The sequence below is a fragment of the Pagrus major genome, chromosome 8 (assembly GCF_040436345.1).
Source record: "Pagrus major chromosome 8, Pma_NU_1.0".
In the NCBI taxonomy this organism is placed as follows: domain Eukaryota; kingdom Metazoa; phylum Chordata; class Actinopteri; order Spariformes; family Sparidae; genus Pagrus; species Pagrus major.
The window spans coordinates 26,267,044-26,288,991 of NC_133222.1; the positions used below are offsets into that span (position 1 = coordinate 26,267,044).

Below are 21,948 nucleotides of genomic sequence, written 5' to 3' on the forward strand. Positions count from 1 at the left end.
AATGCTTGTCTTTCTCATTCTTCAAGTGGCCCCATACAGTCATCCTCAAAAGTTGTAAAGAACATGAATATTGTCACAAAAACATTCATGAAGTTTGGTTCAGTGATGAATTTATTAAAAGTCTTCTGAAAATATGACCAAATCTGCTGAATCAAAAGTATACACACAGTTATTCTAATATGTGGTTATATTCGGCCATTTTCACTTTGATAGCCATCCACAAGCTTCTGGTAGTCCTTTGGCTGAATGTTTAACCACTCCTCTTGGAAGAATCGGTGAAGTTTGTTGGCTTCCTGGCACAGACTTGTTTCTTCAGCACAGTCCACATGTTCTGGTGGGGTTCAAGTCAGGACTTTGTGAAGGCCATTCAAAAACCTCAATTCTAGCCTGATTGATCCATTCCTTTACCACTTTTGATGTGTGTTTGGTATCATTGTCCTGTTGGAACACCCAACTTCACCCAAGACCCAATCTTCTGACTGGTGAGTTTAGGTTTTCCTGAAGAATTTGGAGATAATCCTCCTTCTTCATTATTCCATGTACTTTCTTTAAAACAGCAGATCCACTGGCAGCAAAACAGTCCCACAGCGTAATACTACCAGCACCATGCTTGACAGTAGGGATGGTGTTCTTGGGTTAAAGGCCTCACCTTCTCACCTCCAAACATATTGCTGGTCATTGTGGTAAGAAATGACTCATTTTTTTGTTTCATCTGACCACAGTTTTCCTCTAGAAAGTTTTTTCTTTGTCCATGTGATCAGCAGCAAACTTCAGTCGAGCTTTAAGTTGTTGCGTCTGGATCAAGGGCTTCTTTCTTTCACAGCAGCCTCTCAGCTCATGTTGATGTAAATCACACTTGACTGTGGACACTGACACCTGTCTTCCAGCAGCTTCTAATTCATTGCAGACTTTGACTTGGTGGTTTTTGGTTGACTCTTGATCATCCTGACCAGTTTTCTCTCAGCAGCAGTTGATAGATTGTGTTTTCTTCTTGATGGTGGCAGAGACACAACTGTGCCATGCACTATATACTTACAAACAATTGTTTGTACAGTTGATCTTGAGACCTGTAACTGCTTTGAAACGGCTCATAGTGACTTTACTGACTTGTTCAAATCAATAATGAGCTCTTTCAGATCAATGCTGAGCTCTTTAGACTTTCCCATTGTAGTGTTTGTGGCTGAGTCTAATGGGTGCATCAAACAACTTCAATGTCACTTCCTGTATCCACTATGTGGCACTAGAGCGCATCCACCACTCACTGTATATGTTAATATGTTGTGTTAAATGTAGACAACACCATGAAAATTTCATGTAAATCAAATAATGGTTGTCACAAAAGGCTAACAGATTGCATGTTCACTTTCTGCTTACATTGGTTTCCTCCAGGTGCATCATTAATGTTAACGTTTAATTGTTATAATGTTTAAGTTGATTGCAGGGAGAGAGAGAGAGAGGGAGAGAGAGAGAGAACTCAACAACAAAGGCCAACTGGAGGATCGACACGTCTCCTGGTATAACAAACTTTTCAAGGGTTGAATAATATGGTTGATGGTTTACAGATTCAATATGTGTCGGCTATGATAGGGAAACTAAGTACTAAGTTCAAACTTAGATTTCCTGATTTCTTCACTCTCACTATTCTCAGCTCTGAATGAGATGCAAGCACAGTCTATTTTAAAGTTAAGGGTGCTCCAACTGATCGAGCACTGATCATTATCGGCTGATATGCATTGTTAAAAGTTTTATCAGTGGTCTCTATGGAGCCTGATCAGTAGGGCAAATAAGATAAACACACGTGACAATTTGTATATGCTCGCTAACATGCCACACACAGCACAGGACTCTCTTGCCTGCTGCTAACAGCTCACTAGCTATCCTCCTGTCAATATCAATAAGGATTTTGGTTTAACCAGTGCAATATATTAGCGAGGTCATGCCAGAAAGCTGTTTGTGACTAAGGGGATAGATGGACCAGTACCATGGATCAACTCTAATGATAGGTCTCGCGCTGAGAGGCCAGCCAGTGATTATAACTAGTGCTGACAAAGTGCTGTGGAGAGAGATGGTAAAAACAACAAATGGAGCTAAGAGCTGACTGAGCTGACAGCTTACAGCTGACAGAGAGAACTGAGAGTTTCTGTTAACTGCAGTTAAATGTGACAACACAACAAGTTTACACAAAATAAATGTACTGAAGTACTTTAGCTGAGTACAGTTTGTAGGTAAAACAGACATCCTACATCAGTAAACATTCTGTCAATGTGAAGTAACCAGGTACCAGGTCTGAACCTATTTCTTTGAATTTCTTTGTAGGGGAAATCTGAACTGAATGCACTGAATGACGTGAACTGAATAACCTAAAGTAATTCCTTCCTGTATAAATGCTGATGTCTGCTTGTTTTTCTGTCCAGGAGAGGAGAACGACCCCATATGAACTGTCTTAACAGCCTCATGCTATACCAACAGGAAGTACAAGGTCCGACTCCTGGCAAACAACAAACAAGAGAACTGCGTAGCTAGAGACCTTCAACTTATGTAAACCTGATGCATAAAGCCTGTGCTTTAACACAGAGAAATTGTCAGACTTCTCTAACCCACTTGGGGGAAAGAGCTCTGTCCCTATTCAGCTAAATAGTTGATGTGACTCTGGCTTGCTGTCTAATTTTGCTGATTTTGTTTACTGACGTTGTCTATTGCTTAGTATAATTTGTAATGTAATGTTCTATGATTTCCTTACATTGAAATATCCAAAGCTTGGTCAATTGAGCAAGTTTTCTTCTCTCACCAGGAAATTATAAGAATTTCCACCACAAATATAAAATAAATATAATTATTCATTTCCTCAACATTTTACTATGCCACTAATAATTAACAAATAAAGATGACAATAAAGTGAAGAAACATCCTTCTGATTGATGCTCCGTATCTGCTGATACTGCTTCCAGTGATCGTGATCGACACACCCTGATCGGAGCACCCTTATTTAAAGTTCCTCGATTCAGACTTCTGTTGTGTTGCTGAACAAAGCTCTGTTTACATCTACCTCGTCCAAAACCCCAAACCTCTTTCTTTTTGTTTAGTGTCTAGTCACTGTACTTCAGTCTGTGCACTGATGTTGTCACGTCTTTGTCTGGGGATTAGTGAATAAATGTTACTTTATAGACAAATCTGCTGACTATAAAGTCTATAGTCTTTGTGGTTTCTGTACATTGTACAGTTTGGTCACTGAACATATCCCGATTTTGCTCATGCTTTACTTAAATTACAATTAACTATTTCCCCTAAAATAATATGTGTGGTAATAGGCCTATTCTTGACATTACAACAAGAGTGGTTTATTGGTATTATTGAGTGGGCTATAGGATGTTATCTCAGTGGATGGGTTGCTTAATAACTTTTATTAGCACCATATTAATACTTGATATTTTGATCTTGCAACAATAACAATTTTTAAGTTCTAGAGACAAACAGTGTTTCCACAGAAACTGGCCCAGTCAGTGAACTCCCTTTAAAAACACTGTTCCAATTTAACACAGCATGATTATACAGAATGTACAGTGTTATTTACTGATCTTCACAGTATCCTGTTTTTGTTCATATCAAGAAACTCAACCAATTTCTTACGGAAATTATTAAAATTTTAATTAAAATGATGCTCACTTAAATTATGGTAAAGTCGCACCACATCAAGCCTACCTCCCATTTAACTATAAAAGAATCACATTTAATCTGGAAAGTAAATTAATTTGAACCTCTGTCAGCAGAAAATGAGAGTTGTAGAAATCATTGGAACTCAAGACTGCTATGATATGCATGTTCTTTACAAGTATATATAAATCTTCAACCACATCTAGGATTGGATTCCTTTCACATTTGAACCGATACCAGTTCCGATACCGGTATCCAACTGTATCTGTTTTCATTACTTTAATCCCCCTGTAATAACAAAAAAAGTAATTTAATTTCTAACCAGTTGCACTTCTAGAGACAATAAATCATGAATCATACTGTATTTCCAGTAACAATACACATCACATGTCAGTCAGTATTTCTAAGTTTTATTTAGTAGCATCTTGCTATACTGCATATAAATCTGAAAAAAAAAAAAACTTTATGAAGTAAACTGCTACATTAAGCTGTTGCTGCACATCAACCTAGTGCTGTAAGAATAATATAATAGAAAACATCAAGATGTTTATGTGCTGCCCTCTCCTGGCACAGTGTCTCCACTCGTGATAAACTGATCTTGGAGTTTGCCTTTGATAGTGATCAATAATCAATAAAGATAATGACAGCAACTCTGTTTGACTGTATATGAGCAAAATGCTCTATTTAACTGGAGCAGGAGGAGCGCTGCGGTGCAGACATTCATCTTTTGACGCCTCAGTTTTATCTGACGTCCCTGTATATAAAACTGTATATAAAGTAGTTAAAACTAGCTCCACCTCCGGCAGCAACAACGGTATAATGCTGCTTACACATTGATGCTTCAGTATTAATAATCTAATTATGTCATATATAACAATACATCAGTCAGAGAGGCCAAACCAGTTCTTTTACTTTAATACTTTAGCTACATTTTGCTATGGATACTGAGGTACTTTTACTTAATTGAAGGATGTGAATACTTCTTCCACCACTGGCTAAAATTTGGCTTAGGTGCTATAATATACTGGGTTTCACCATCAGCAGCTTTATTTATTAACATAATGTAACACCCAGTGGTCACATACACTCCTCTCTTCACCAGTTAAAATCTTGCCTAGGGCAACAAATTGGTCAGGGCCAGCTCTGCCAGGCTGAACTAATCCCAATAAGCAATTTGTGGGTCACAATTACTTTCGATTTATTCATTTAAATACCATTTCACATACTTTCACCTTCAAATGTGGGTTTAGCAATCTCATCTAAATCTGCAATCTATTTAGATTCTGTAGCTGAGAGAATCTAGTCTGCTTTTTTGTACATTGCAATGTGGAATAATAGTGTCAATCAATAGCACCCTAAAAAAAAAAAAATCAAGCAACTTTTGGTCTGTGTACTAACTTCTTCAGTTTCCCCAATTTTCAATTCCCCAACTACACACTTAAAACTTGCTTAGAAGTAGTCTGTGCAGCAGAATTGGGATGCAGCTGAAACAAGGGACCATGAGATCAATGCAATGAGATCACAACAGTTGCGAGGCCTGTCAACATGATGACCAACTCATAGGAGTAGTTAGTAGTCATAATTGCACTATTACAGTACCGTCAGTAATCATGGGTCTGACCTCACACGAAAACAAATGTAGTCAAGGGGCGTAACACAAACGCACACACACACACACACACACACACACACACACACACACACACACACACACACACACACACACACACACACACACACACACTTTAGTTTTAGTTTTACTTTACTGAATACTGGTTTAATGCATTAAATCTAGTATAGTATCCCACTGAGCAGGCAATGTCTGTGGACGTCCAAAACAGGTTGATATCATGTCCGTCGGGCCAGGCCATGATCTGGACGTCCATTGACAGCCAGAATTAGTCGATAAATGACGTTGAGAAAAGACGTCCAGTCAGGCCATAATCTAGACATCCACTGACATCCAGAATTAGTTGACAATAGACGTTCATACAGGCTATGATCTGGACGTCCACTGACAGCCGGAAATAGTCAACAAACGACATATAAACGTCTATACAATGTCCAGAAAAGACGGATAAAAAACTTTCATTCTGGCTCCCCAGAGGACGTCTTTTAGACCACTATCTAGACCACTTTTTGCTCACTGGGATACTAAGTATAAGGCTGGAGATGTTCAATATTTTTTTAGTTTCCACAAATCCATGAAAAATATTGAAAAAAACGCTGAAACAATTAAGGTATGATGCTGAGCCAATCCAGTTTCATGGAAGTCACATAAACCCAGCTCTAGTATTAATACAAAAATAAATATCAGCAGTCAGAATTCATAGTCATTAAGGTCCAAGTGTGCATATCATATTTGAATGCTAATTTTCACAGTCTTAACTTACCACAACTGCTAATGTTCATATCCTGTAGCAGTATCTTCTTGTAGCCATCAGCGCAGTATAACTGTTGACTGCTTAGCCCTGCACCTCCTTTCTGTTGCCATAGCTGCAGCCAGCGGATCTCACAGCCACAGGCAAACACCACCTCCTCTAAATGACTGGAGAGAAAAACAAAAAAAAACAAAACAGTATTAGTAATATGCCAAATGTCATTAGTGGCATTAGTTTGAAACTTTAAAGAATGTACAAAATAACAGAACTAACTAAGTGCAAAGAGCTTCTAAGAAATCTTTCTTCGGTAAATTATTGAGCGACACCTTCAGCGGGCCCACACTGAGATAACTGAATATGCAGTAGCCCAGGTGCAGCATTTCCCAGGGGGGCCTGACCATGGACCACTTTAGGCCAAAGTACAGACTACAGAATTGGAGAAGTTGAGTGTATGCCTGAAAGTGGATACACACACACACACACACACACACACACACACACACACACACACACACACACACACACACAACAACAAACACACGTGTGCACACACGCGCATGCACACACACACACACACACACACACATTGTGCATGTTAGTTAGATTGTGTGTTTGTGTTACATAAAAGGCCTACATGCTGTCTATTTAATATTGTACGAGCGTGAATGTTTCCAACCTCTGCTCTGTTAAGGACTCCGAAATCCTTCAACCATTACTAGTTGTTATGGTCATTTTGGTTGTAGTTTTTGAGTTAATTATTAAGCAGAGTTACAAACTGAAGGTTTAGTACCTTTTTATGAGACTGACCTAATTAATTGGCTATCATTTCCCCTCTTCAAGGTTGGTGCTCCCGAGGCAATCTAATGTAAATAAGATCTTATTATTTATCATAATTAATAATTATCCCTGATAATCATCATTATTGATAGCCACATTTCACCCAATTTCCCTATTAATGTTGCATAAAACAACAACAGATAGATAGTTTTCACACGGATTACAATGATACCGAATACTATATCATACATTTTTCAGATTAACAGTTAATGGTGAATTCAGGTACAGTACATTGTGATAAGGAAACTAGGCAGTCCAGGTGGTATGTGAAAAAATCGTTCACTTTTTCGTAGAAGCATGAAATTTGGTACACTTGGACAGCTGGTTATTATTACTCTTTATTATTAGTGTCAATGCTGAGTCAGCATTCACACTAACAGTAAAGACATAGAATGCCATAGTGTTATTGCAGCAGCTTCCCTGCATGCAATCCCACAATTGTATTCCTGAAATCAAAATTCTGAGTAAAGTTTCAAAAGAATGAAGAACACAGATATCAGTCAGTATCAGTCCTCCTCCCTCAGCTCAGGTGATTAACAGGAGGTGCCATGCAACTGGCCCACCCTAAATGACCAGGAATGTATGTCATGGTATCTGGTAAACCTCCTTGTGCCTCATGTGAGTCACTCATCCCTACGCTTGCTCAAGGCCTCCCCTTTGCTACTGAAAATGGATGAAACAGGCACCAAGAAGAAGAAATAAGCCTTCAAATTCCACTCAACGGTGTGGCAGACCTTCCACTTTATTGACATTTGCCCCCTGTCAGGCTGGCTCCTCTTGCCTCCACTCTACTGTAGTCCTGCATCATTCTTCCTCTTCTTTTGGGGCTTTTCATACACTCTCTCGCAAACATAGTTATTTTTTATGTCTACTTTAGATGATGGCTTTGATCACTTTTCTGAAAAAGAGAGAGAGGAACTTAGAAAACAATGTAGGCAAGACCGGAGGTAGAGCTGAGTACTCCTGCTCAACTTCATTGTCCCTATGTTGCCTTGTAAGCATCTATAGACCATTTCTATTAAGACAAACTTGTGAATTGACTGTGTAGTGCACCGCCCTCTCTTTTGTTAAAAGTCAATCTAGCTCATCCAGCAATCAATCTCTCTCTCTCTCTCGCTTGCTCTCTCTCCCTCTCTCCCTGCAATCAACTTAAACATTATAACAATTAAACATTAACATTAATGATTCTGCTTAGAAGGCAGGTGCTTTACCATGTGAGCTATCTAGCTAGTTTTTATGGGTTTGTTCTATAATGGTAATGACTGAATTCCTCAGTGTCACCAGTGCTAATCTGCCATTTTCAATATTTTTTTATTATTTATCTTTATTTAACATGTATTTCACATTACTATTTGTCAAACATTTTTTAGTTTACAATAATGGAAATAAGATGTGTTAGATGTCGGTAGACGTCCAAAACAGGTCCTGGAGAGATGTCAAGATATTTAGCTTTTTTGCACGTCCACATCCATCCATCCATCCAACATCCATAAAGAGGCCTGGCTTGATGTTCAAATATTTAACCTGCTTTGCACATAAACAGATGTCCAAAAGGGGTCCCAGTCAGATGTTCAAATATTTAACCTGTTGTGCACGTCCATAGGCATCCATGAGGGTCCCAAGCCAGACGTTCACATATTTGACCCGTGTTGCACCTTCACAAATGTCCAAGAGGGGTCCTGGTCCGACGTTCAGATACCAAACCTGTTTTGAACGTCCATAGAAGTCCTACAAGTTCCCTAGACACTGTTTTGTGCAACTTATGCAGCAAGGAATTTTCTGGCCATCGGAGAACTTCAAGCTTAAAATATCAACTACTATTAAAGGTTAGAATGTCCATTTATTAATTGATTCACTCATCTACCAAAATCCATTTGCATTGAAATATTTTTAAATGCTTAAGGCAAATATTGGCGTATGCGATTACTTTCAATTAATCAATCTCAAAACTTGTAATTAATCAGATTTTTTTTTAACAAACAAAATTTTTTTTTTTCTAACCCTAGCCAAGTGGTTTTTGTGCTTAAACCTAACCACAGCAGAAGCACAGCACTGTGACAAGAAAGAAATAGAAAATTCAACCAAAACAAATGTACAGTTGCAACATAAAGAAATGTGTGACGTAGCAACTAGGCAAAAACCTTCAGATCAACGCTCGAAGGTTAAACAACCACGGTGTGGTTTCGGCAACAATCTGGCAGTGAATGAAGAGTAGACCAGGGTACTTAGCTTAAGAGTCACCAGTCAACAAAATAAACATCATAAACATTATAATTACTTAATTAATTAAACATAATACCATGTGAAATCCAAATTAAGAACTAATACTATTTGTTTTTGGACACTTGCATATGTGCTGTTACATGTATTAAAAGCAACATTACGAACAATTGGCATTTTTCAGGATTTGGTGCCCCCCACAGCTTCTGTGAGTGCAACACCCCTGTTGTAAATAGAAATCCCAGGTCTGTAACAATTTGCCAGATGATATGTAGGTGCTAACTACAAACAAAGCTCATCACATCATAAAAATTTTGGACATGAAAATGTGTATCATGAAGTCGTGTAATGCTGTGTCCTACCTTGTCGCTGAAGTTACGTACTGCAGAAACAAGTGATATGGGGGTGGCAGATGGCTGAGACAGAGACACCTTTCACTCTATTACAGGACACTGTACCAAGGATTTTGAAGCTGTTATTTTAAGGTACAACAGTTCCACGACGTTGCTTAATATCGAAAACTCAAAAACATCCTTCTCCTACAGGATGAAATGCGCAGAAGACATTAATTTAGAAATGCCTGTGTGTAGAAAACACGTAATTGTTGAGCTGAATCTCAGGAATGGGTCAACTACACTTCCCAGAGTGCACCAGCAGCAGCAAACTGGCTGCTGGTTACTTGATCAGTCATTGTGACTGATTTGGAGCACCTGTGATGACATGGAGGATCTCAGTCATTCAGAGAAACAAACTTCAGAGAGAAGAAGCGCCAAGTTCACTCAAAGGTTCAGTCTAAAGACGCCAATGGTCGGTGAAATATTTATTTAATTTCATGGTGTTTGAAATGCTGCTCAATATGTTCAAGTTTATGTTAACTGTAGATTGGTTAAGGAACACATTGCAGCAGTGACTTCATTGATTTTGTGGTAAATGAGTTTGTGCTAAAACAATATATCATTTTGAGTTTGGAAAATTAGTATAAGGTACAAAAGGATAATACAGAGTTAAAAATGTTAAAATTCTGTTAAATGTTAAAACTTTACTAAAAATTTGGGAAATTCATTTAAAATGCTTAATTGAATATTTAAGTTCATTTGAAATGTTTAGTTAAATGTTTGGATTCATTTAAAATGTTTAATTAAATGTTTGAATACATTTAAAATGTTTGAATTCATTTAAAATATTTAATTGTTTGAATTCATCTAAAATTCATTAAAAATGTTTAATTAAAATGTTTAATTAAAATGTTAACTTTTGTTTCTGTCTTTAAAGGTTTACAACCTAATTAACTGAAAAGACCAATCGACTGACAAAGCCAAAAGGAAAATAAAAGATTGAGTCAGAAATTTGAGTTGTCCCTGTGTCCTTTGGAAATTGAACTGGAGGAGAACTTGACAAAAAATAAAAAAATAGAAAAACATATATGCTCAGTATAAACGCAAATTGGTAAAGGCAAAGCCAATCAATCTGATTATGACCTGCTTTTATTTTTAAATGTGTCACTGGGAGGGATCCGGCCTGTTATATAACAGTTGTTTACACACATGAAAGGGGCTTGATATGTGCATACGCCACTTTTCAAGCATGAATTGGAATTCATTATCAAAAAAATGGACAAGGAGGTATATCTTAATTTATGTAAACTTTGACCCATCCATATAAACATTTTGGAGACAGGGGACATTGATGACGCAGATGATGAGGTGTTGAATTGAAACCATGTTTTATAATGATGTTTCTCCAACACTTAATTTCACTTTGTGAATTCTTTCTGGAGCAGGAATTCCTTATTACTCTTCCATAGTGTTTTATTGCCACCTAACTCATTTCACATTTTTAAACATATTAACTAAATTAAAATTTTTAAATATTCATTTGAATTAGGACATTATTGCTATCATTCAGATCATCACGGATATTGCATTTTTCCCATTCAAATAAATGGACGGAATGTTATAAAATCCCACTTTTTCACACTACTCATTCATGCTTTCAGTCACAGACACCATTCAAACTTTGAAATAGTCCACATTTTGTCAACATTTAAGCTATCATTCAACTTTCAAATCCCATCAAAACTTTTCAGGATATTCAACTTTCTTTAAAGCTTAGTCTTAGCTTAGTTATAATGGAAGTCAATTAGAAAACACTTCAAACCCACTAATTTTCAAACTCTCCCCAGTTCTTCATACATTCGCATAGAAACTCCATTCAAACGTTGGAACACAAAGATTAGGACTTTCTCATATTAATCAATTTTTGATTGATTAACTTGAATTTTTTTTCATGTCATTCATTCATCATTTTGAGATTGGTGTATGGGACAGAATGTTGACAACCAGAGTGCAAGACTCAACTGATAAGAGTGGAGAGGAGCTTTAAAACATTCTAAAAACTGGACACTATGTTCACTTTCCCAACATAATTTCGACATCAGCTTATAGAAAAACACTCATGTGCCATTACCGCAGCGGAAAGGGGGGCTTTTATTTTATCCATGTACGGATTCACAATCCGTGTGCCAGAATTTTGCCCTCTTATCATTGATCAGCACAGCGATAGTAGTATTGAGATACTGATGGTGATCAATAATTAAAAACTCCATTTGACAGTATAAGAGCCAAATGCTGTATTTAACTGGGGGAGGAGGAGCGCTGTGGTGCGTCTCTGTGTGCGTAATGTGTTCCTCATTAAGGATGAATTATTTCACCCACCTCCTAATAATGAGAATGATAGTTCTTATGACCTGTCCTGTCCAATCAGAGGACTGAGCTCTGCGCACTACACACACACACGCACAGACGCATTGCAGTGCTCCTCCTGCTCCAATTAAATAGAACATTTCTTACAATGTAAACTGTTTCAAGATTTCAATGTCCTTTATATCTCAACATGTAAAAATAGAATAAGAATCAAAGACATAATGCAAAACTAAGAATAAAACTAAGAATTGTTTGAGCTTGTGAAATGTAGTAAATAGGGGAGAAGGTTTTCCCCTCGATCTGTTTCCTGGTACAGGGAGACGGTCAAATACAATTACCTGTTTTATTTCTTCACATTCTGTGTGTGTGTAGGGCCAGGCCAGGAGGGCTACTGTGACTACAGTACTAATTGTCATTATAGTGGACCTTTTTGTTCATTTAATGGGCTGTCGTCCAACAGTTCTCCAGCCCCCACAAGGGGCATTGTCACACTGAGAGCAAGAGCCTTGCATACTGTGCTGAATACAAGGGATCTGATCAGTATTTACAATGTAGCCTGATTCTGCACTCTACAGTATTCACATTACATAATGTTTACCGTTTCATTTAGAAGTGGGTATACACAATGCAGACTGAAAAATAAATAGTTACACATCTTTAGGTCATTTATTTTAGTTCACATAAGAGCTGTTGAAGTTAAATATGTTAGGATCTGCAGAGCTTTGTCTATTTCCCCTTGTTTCTCCTGTGTTTTTCCCCCTCCCTTCTTGTTGTATGTTTGTCTCCCTCTGTCTGTCAGTGTTTGTCTCAGGCTGGGCGTGACTGACCTACATTCTGCTCATCAGCCAGAATCCTCTCTCCTGCTGCTTCACACACCTGCGGTCCAACTACACTGATCAACAGTTACCTGCCTTAAGCCGGTCTTTCCCCTCCAGTCTTCGCCAGTTTGTTGTGAAACCATCCACGGTAACACCTAGGCCTCGCTCTGAGTATATTTTTTGCAATTCAGCTCTGTTTTTTTGCCTGCCTAAAACTTGCCTTTTTTTCCCTCTCTGCTGCAGACCTGCCACACTCACCTGCCCGTCCAGTCACGCCCAGCCTCGCCTGTTGTCTCGGCGGAACCCCTGCTCTAGACTTTCAGTTTTGGACTTTCTGGGAACTGCTGCTGCCTCATTTTTGAACTCTTTGATTTTTTCATTAAAAATAGTTTTCTTCTAACTCCTGTCTCCGGTGTCTGCATTGTGGGTCCTGTTTTAAATACTGCTAGCTTATAACAAAATATCAGCTGAAGCAGTCATAAGCAGAGTCAGACACAACTGAGCTTTGAAAGCCTAACCATTGCTGCAAAGTTGCTTTGTTTGTGTGACAGACTAAAAGTTGAGAGAAAGTATACAAAGATTTAGCTGGTAATGCAGGTATATATAGTCATTTATTTTTTAGTCCAATAAAAGAAATGGTTGTCCCCTTATTAAATCAATTTATATTGTGAACATCAGCATCATTTTTTACTGTAGAAATTCAGAATGTAATACTTAATGATTTGCTAATGCCAGCTAATTCAAACACCAACAGGTCAATATGTATGGGGAGAACTGGCACTTATTTTTTTCCCCACTTCAAGCTCTTTGTGTTTTAGAGAGAGCATAGTAGCTGTCCTCGGGGTGGATTGTATTGTCACAAAGTGCTCTTTCATACAGTGTTTAGAGACCTTCTGCACTCAGATACTTGCCCTAATCATACATATGAGAGCCTCTGGTGACTCTTACAATTAGGTGAACAAGGCATATAATATCACATCCATCATTCAGGAAATATTGATCATTTATTTATTAAAAGTACATGCAGCAGATGATGTTTGATGGTGATTGGCTGCAGTGTAGTGACTGAAATGTTTGAATAAAATATATGCTTTTTAATGTGTGGGATGTTATCCAGTCTACTAGACACAGTTATTCCCCCAGTTTATGTAATACCCAGGCATTTTCTTGTCGCTCTCGCAAGCCATTTTGACTGCACCATTACAGTAGACATTAAGAACTGGGCCAATGTCTGACGGGCACTGCTGCTACCAGGACACACGAATAAAGAGCTGAACTGGCAACATTTCTTTAGACCGGTAAGTAACATCTAATGTAATCTGTTTACTGAAACATATCTTTAGTTAACTAACGACAACACAAACTGTAACAGTCAGCGTGATGTGACTGTTTTCTAGGCACTGTGGCGTTGCAAAAGCTGAGCTAAGTGAGCTGTGAACGTACTGTATAATCAAATGCTACACAAGAAGATCATCAGCTAGCAGTCTTATTTTGACCGGCTATATTCTTGCTCTGCTGTCAGTTATTAGTTGCTTTATTTATAACAGCTGACTGTAAACTGCGATTGTATGGACCCTGTAGTAGACCAAATATTGTCAATCAATTTATCATACTGTAACGACTTGGCATTACGGTTATGAGACTGTTATTTAACTTCGATATATACATTTTTGAGGACTTTACAAGGTTTATTACTCGTGTCTCACTGTAGCAGTGACCCTGTTAGATATTGTGTACTATGAAATTGATTGATGATGAAATTCTTGCTCCAGGAAGAACAAGGAGCAACTCTGGCTTCTACCCCAATGAAGAAATGACCAGGCCTGCAGAGCCAGAAGATGCTGCATGCTGTATCAAGTACTGGACCGAGAGACAATGACAAGTAAGTCTAAAGTGGCTGAAGATCTCACTTATTTGTACATTGTAAACCGTGTGCCCTGTGAAAACCATGTGAGTGTCTGATGAACACAATTTTTCTCTGCAGTCCATGTTTCTGCTGTATGACATTACCAAGATTGTTAGTTTTGTACACAGCTGTTCCTTACTTTCTTCCTGAAAGAGGGCAGATGGCACTGTGATGTATGTATTATGAGTACTGACATCATCAGAGTGAAATAATAAATAAATCCTGTCTGTAATAATAAAATTAAAGATCCTACTTATCATATCTTACATGTACAGAGGGCTTTACAAAAAAAATTCAAAACACTGAAGTGTTCACACTGTATCTGAGCCTGATCACATCACTGTCTGCACTGTAAACACAATGTGTTTGAACTAAACTAACTGCCCTGCCACACCTTTGTCTTTTTCAGACCAGAATTTCAGTCCAGCCACCCCAGTGATGAATTATCACCCTGCTCTTTATTCTCAACTGCAGCTGGTCTCATCAACAAGCCCCCTAGTGGACGTCTGTCTCTATACATTACATCAGCTGACATCTTTGACCATCATACCATGACATGTATTCTCTATACTGTGAACTTTAGCACATCCCATGATGAAGAGGTTCATATTTGTAATAGCCTCGTATTTACGCTTATAGTGAGTTTCTTGAGCGCGTTTTCATAAACATTCAAACCAGCAGTGTTACTTGCATACTTGCACTTCCGTATTTGGGCTTATAGTGAAGTGTAATAATTATTCCATAAACACCTTTCAGTTGTAAAAATATCAGCCAACACAAATGTTACATCAGTATTTCCCCATTGAGCGCTGTGCCATCATTCCCTGCCCTGGAGCGCAGCGGAGAGGGCCGGACTCTTTGGTAACTAACTGATCCAGTAATCATAATCGATGGTAGAAATCCAAGATTAAATCATAAAGCATTAAAGAATGAATAGCCTACTGTGCATGTTTCACCAAATACGATTTTAGTTTTCATGTAGTTTGTGTGTGAAATCGCTGCAGTGGACACGACTGTCAGGTGCACTCGGTGACAGTGCAGTCTCCGCACACACACACTGCCTTCTCCAGTCAGCTCATCTGGATCATCCTCACCACCTGTGAATATGGATTGTATGATTTATGAAAGCCTGTAAATAAAGTCAGTGACAGCTCTCACACAACCGTTACACTCCATATCCTCATTGTGAGTCCTAATCTTGATGCAGGCTGAGTTCACGTAACTACACTTCAATGAATAAATAGTGTTCACGTATCAAACTTCCATTTTCAAACGATATCGCAGGCTGAGGGATACCATTGATTGTCGCACATAATTTGGGGCGAAGAAAAAAAACTTGAATGTTTCTGGTGAGCACCAGATACTTTTTGAAAGAGAGACTAAAGTAAAGGATATTAAAAAAGTGACCACCGGAGTGGCTTCTGTGCCTGTCAGCTGCCTGATTGTTACAGCACGTTACAACTGTCAACAAAGATGAGGAAAGAAGCAAGATGTCGTACTCCTTATCATCTTTCATGTCAGCTATAAAAAAAACAAAACGTGTCAGAATGTTATTTAAAGTCTTCTGGATGTGGTCTTGTGAAGCATATGATCTGCTACTTTCTACTCTTCCACGGGCCATGTGAAAGTAGTCAATCACCTATTTTTAGCTGGTTAACATGCCTTAAAAAACAAACAAACCAAAAAACACGTATACATGCTAAGTTCAGTGTAATAGTTGCATAAGAGACTTATTATCAAACTAAAGTCAGGACAGCTTCAGCAGAGCCGATCCCCCTTCAACAGATAACACCAATGCCTTTCTCATTAAACCTCTCTCTTCTTGGTCATTTAATAATCCTACTTTAGCTGCGCCTCAGACATGCTAATGAGAGCTACTGAATACAAGCTGAAGACTAAGAATAATCAGACACAAACACTGGAATCCTGAGGAAAGACTGTTGTAATTTAAATTTGATGAGTTAATTAAATTATATTTTTATTCAGCTTTAACACGTCACACACAACCTGCAAGACTGTACTGTGAAGTATTAAGAGAATGTGTGTTTGTGTGTGTTTTCGTATGTGTGTGTGTGTGTGTGTGTGTGTGTGTGTGTGTGTATGCATGTGTGTGTGTGTTTGGAAGAACCAGGCAAATGGTGGCTAGGGCTGCACGGCATGGACAAAGAAAAACTACAAACAAAATGGCTGATCAAAGGGAACTACAACATGGCCAATGAAAATGCAAACATGTTGTATGACTCCATCGTTTATAATGAAATTGGCTAATTGTTTGCACTTTTCACTGGCTGTAATATCACATTTAGTGGGTTTTTTCATCAGTAGACATTTGTACTGTGTTGACTTGAAGGTTTTTTATCCGTCTGATAGCCTGTTTTTCATTGGGTTCTGGAAAAAATGACTTTCTGTTATTAATTTGATTACTGTAACCATTCAGGAACAACTATTTAAATGAAAACATGTTGCCAAGATTCCATAGGGCCTTTTGAATGTTCAGGACAAATTTCAACCCAATCCATTAAAAAATGAGCAATTAGTGAGGTTTAGAATACGCATACAGGGAATCACAGAAATGCTGAAATTTTGCTCAGAGGGCCAAACTTTAAAAAATCATAACATCAAGTATTTGGAGGACAACTATAGGATTTTGAAAGGTCTTATGAATTAAATGGAAGTTTCAATATTATTTTTTTTTGAGAAAATCCATGACGTGAACAATTGTTCTGGATTTTGGGTGAGCTGGCATGGCATGACCGTGGCGCTATTTACGTATGGCTCTCTACTTCCAACGCTGATCCAAGCATCAAACTCATTTTTGTTAAAATCTGACAAGGAGCCTGTAAACCGTACCTCCTATTGTCTAATTTCGCTTTTGAACATGCATGTTAAAATACTGACCAAGATGCAAGCATGGCAAATGGAAATGGTGGATATCATTTCAGAGGACAGGTTTAATGAAGGGCCGCCATTCCTTTTCTAATGTACGTCAGCTCCTAAATGTTTTTTCATCTGCATCTCCATCGGATACTGCAGAAGAACTTAGCACATTTAATGGAGAAAAGGCATCCTACAGGATGGAATAGGGATATTTATCTGCCGGTTAAAAAAAAAGTTATATAATATTGTTCCCCATATTTCCCCCTCACAAGGAACTCATCAGGGATGCCCTCTATCCCCTCTTTTATTAACCATAGCCGTTGAGCTCTCCATAGCTCTGAAAGCTTCCTTTTTGTTAATTCATTGTTGAGGTGTTGAACATCGTTTGTCCTTATATGTAGACAGCCTTTGATTATATGTCACTGACCCTGTTGCCTGTGTACCAGAGTTCAAAAAGAGTTTTTGGCTGCATCAACCAGATATGAATATGAATAGGCTGACTCCTGCTCATATTCCCTTTGTGCTCTTGTTTGTGCTCCTTTACCATCACCCCCATCCCAACATACCTCTAGCCCCATTGTTACATCTATGCTTAATATTTGGACACACACTCAAAAAATTAAAACATTGAAGTTAATTACATTTTTTTTTACACTTTCCCATGAAATTGTATTAGGTTAGCTAATGTAAAAATGTTCAGGCCATCCAACGTAATTTACTTGTATTATAGTTACACAATGACTTTTAATTGAGCCAACTAAAAAACACAGAAATGAATTTGGTATATCCAACATCATTTTGTTATCTCCTTTATTTATCAACACATCAATTGACAATTTGGTGCACTTAGTCCAACAAAACACAATACAGCAACATTTTTTAAAACCTAAAATTATTTGGTGTCAGTTTCTTAAATGTGAATATTTTCTGGTTTCTTTAGTCCATTTGACAGTAAAATATCCATGAATATAACTATCTTTAGGGTGTGGACTTTTGGTCAGGACAAAAGAGACACTTCAAGAGATGAAGAAAGAAATGAAGAACCATTCCCTCAAATGGCAACATAATGGTGCAACATGGTCCAACATTTACCAGTTGTAAACTGCCTTGATGCCACATAAAACATTCAAAACTGGATAACAACAAAACATCCTTTGACCTCTATTAGGGTGTAACGATACAACAGCCTTGCAGTTTTCTTTTTTTTTGTAATTGCATAATGGTCTAATCATCTAAAAACACACTCACTGCTGTCAACTTTATATTTCAGCAATGTGGAATGAAAAACTGGAGATGTGTACACTTATTCAATCCGTGTACCCTTCGTTCTTTCGTTTTTTTGTTTCAAAACCAAATTAAAAAAACGGAAAAACAACTTTGTTTTTCTGTTATTCTCTTTTAAACCCAGAACGAAAAAACAGGAAAAACAGAATAACACACAACCACATTTTGTGCCTGTTATTCTGTTTTAAAACAAAAACAGAATAGCGTGAAAATTAAGTATTTGATTTTTATTGTTTTGTTATTTTGAAATACAAAGAAATACGGTTTCAGACGCCGAACTGGAAACGGCTGTGATTCATTCTATAAACAGGGTAGGCAATGTGTGTGTGTGTGTGTGTGGGGGGGGTTACAGTTGTTCTACCTGGCGATGACGTAGCGTACACACCACAGACCCGTTATTACCGGACTGGACAGCAGCCGAGAGATTTATTAGGTTAGGCTACCCTATTATATCCAATACAATCATGATCTAGTCTGTCCTGAGCCTTCAAAATAAAGTTTGAGAAATGTCTGCATGGTGTAGGCTACACCTGCTTACAGTGCAGCTGACAGATGTGCAGCCATATATATTTTCCTCATCGCTACCTGAGCCACCATCTGATCCTCCCTCACGTCCTGAGGAGTCTCCTGGACATATTCTGTATTCTGTGATTTCCCTCTTTTAATTTCTACCCGTTCAGTTTTTGCTGGTAAATGCCCGGTGTCTCCTTTCTTTCTCTCTTTCTCTTGCTCGCTCGCTCGCACACACGTGCGCGCGCGATCGCGCCCAATTCGCATACCGGTAGGCCTATACAGGTAAAAATAGATGTGATAGTATGAAAACATTAGCCTACATATTGTTGTAAATATTTTTCTCTGACAATAGATTAATAATTATAGTAATAGGTTACAATAACAAATGTTTTTTATTTTGAAATAGAAATGTGTTGTGTTGTCTTCCGTTAGTGTAGCAGACGTTAAGTTGCTACAAAGAATCTTCTGGTTGCTAGGTAACGAATCAGACCTTTCCTCCTCGTCTTTTTTATTTTGCCTCTGTTATTTTCCTCCTTGTAACTGTTCAGTATTACGTGTTTTAATCAGTAAATATGATCGGCATGAATGAGAAGCTGTGGTGATCGCCGTTTTTTTAGAAGCTCCAATATGTTTTACAACACATAGACTATTTTGGAAAAGTCATGGACAGAGAGACCTGTAGTTTTAATGTAAACAAAGTTATTTACAAAAGAAAAACCCAAACTGTCTGTGAGACTGTCTTGGCCATTCTAGTTACTCTGACAAAAGTGCATATTTAAGCCTAGAACAAGCTTTAGTTGCCAGATCTATTTTTATTAACGAGAGTTTTAAACCAAATTCTACAACCTGTTGTACAAATGACCCACCCTCTCCAGGAGTGAAGTCCATATTAGGAAATGTGCGTCACCCACCGAAGGTGGAGGTGATCTCTCTCATAATGAGCTGCCAATGGACACAACAAGAGGTCGGCCTGAGCCTGATGCCTGTTATTCAGTGGGACACTTATTAACTTCCTCTAAAACACCCTTTTGTGCGATAGTCAGCATCAGAAGGGATCTAATGGACTAATGCATAGACTAAAATAGGCCTAATAAACTGATCAAAAAACAACAAATACATGTACCCTAGTTTGAAAGGGGAAAACACGAGTTTTTTATCATTTTTTTAAATAAAAAGATTTTCTGGTATCTGGTTTTAGTGGGTGCTGTATGGAAAATGACTTTCTCTTAAAGCAGCATTTCACTTTTCCTTCAAAATAAACCGCACACAAGCCTTAAACAGGTCTAGTTCAGATATTTACATGTAGGCTCGTTGCTGCTGTACGATTGTGTTTGTGGAAATAAATTACCCACAAGTTGGTGATTTTAAAGAGAAACATTGTCTGTGTCTATGTTCTTACTTGTAAGGATTAGAAGTTATGAAACAGGGTAAATGGCTGTAAATACTCCCATTAGCTTACTTTAAATCTCACTCCAAGTTTTTCTGAAAAGTTGACAGCTCTGTTGTGAGTGTGTGTATGTGTTGGGGGGGTTATAATTTTAATGTGGCACAGAGTAGCCTCTCTGTAGCCGGCGACCCCCCCGGAAAAAGACAACGCTTGCCATTGCAGAGACGCTCTATCTTCAGACCACGTTCTGGCTCACTTCCTATGCCTCTGACTCCGCAAAAATCTCCCAGCATTCCCCGAATTTTCAGAATATCAAAATAACAAAACAATAAAAATCAAATACTTAATTTTCACGTTATTCTGTTTTTGTTTTAAAACAGAATAACAGGCACAAAATGTGGTTGTGTGTTATTCTGTTTTTCCTGTTTTTTCGTTCTGGGTTTAAAAGAGAATAACAGAAAAACAAAGTTGTTTTTCCGTTTTTTTAATTTGGTTTTGAAATGAAGAAACGAAAGAACGAAGGGTACACGGATTTAAAACAAACATCAACTCATTAGCATTCAGTTTGTTTTTTTCATTTGTTAGTATATGCAACATTTGTTTTTGGTGCAACTTGTTGTTAAAAGTCTGCAAAATGTCTATTCAGTTTTCGACAATTTTGGCGCAGCATCTGTACCTTGGTTGAGAGTCCATCTAGTTGAAGGAAGTACTTCAAAGAAGGCTTTCAGTTCCTGAGGATAACTGAGCTTCAGTCATACATTACACCCATCAAGAGTGCACATGAAGAGGCGATGTCACCAGCTGGGATCACTTTCCTCAATGCTGTAGGTGCCAATGATGGCGGGTTTAAGCTCAATAACTGAAGTATCAGCATCCTTGAAATTGGAGAGAAAGAAAGGACAAAACCAAACCATGAAATCACAAAAATTTTGTAACATTTGCATTTCAGATTTCCCATTATGATTTAATGAAAATAGCATGACACTTCAAACAGTGCTATTTGTTCAAAATAACACGATGAAGTAGTGCTGTGTAATCCTTGTTGATTCGTTAGAGATATTATTTATAATTTAATACACTCACCAAGCACTTCTTTAGGAAAACGTGAAAACTAATGCAATTCAATCCATAAAAACTTTTCCATAACTTTCTTACTTTAAATGTGAATAGACTTTCAGTTTTCTTTTACATTGTGTCAACAAGTGTTCCTAACATTTTGGCCCCCTCATGTATGTTTATGATGTAGACACAATATGAGGAACACTTTTAAATGTGACACACACCAGTACACCGACACCCACTACTACTTCAGTAATAAGCATAAACTAGAATTTGTATGTATGAGCTTCAAAGCTGTTTTGAAATGTTTTAA

General features: G+C 37.9%; 1 protein-coding gene across 1 annotated transcript in view; it reads right to left on the reverse strand.

Moving 5' to 3' along the window:
- The window catches only part of LOC141001305 (NT-3 growth factor receptor-like), a 174,060-nt gene that overhangs the window by 129,438 nt on the left and 22,674 nt on the right, over positions 1 to 21,948 (reverse strand). The window contains exon 5 of the mRNA XM_073472333.1: positions 6,045 to 6,199. Within this exon, the coding sequence (XP_073328434.1) occupies positions 6,045 to 6,199 (155 nt within the window). The remainder of the gene's footprint in view (positions 1 to 6,044; positions 6,200 to 21,948) is intronic.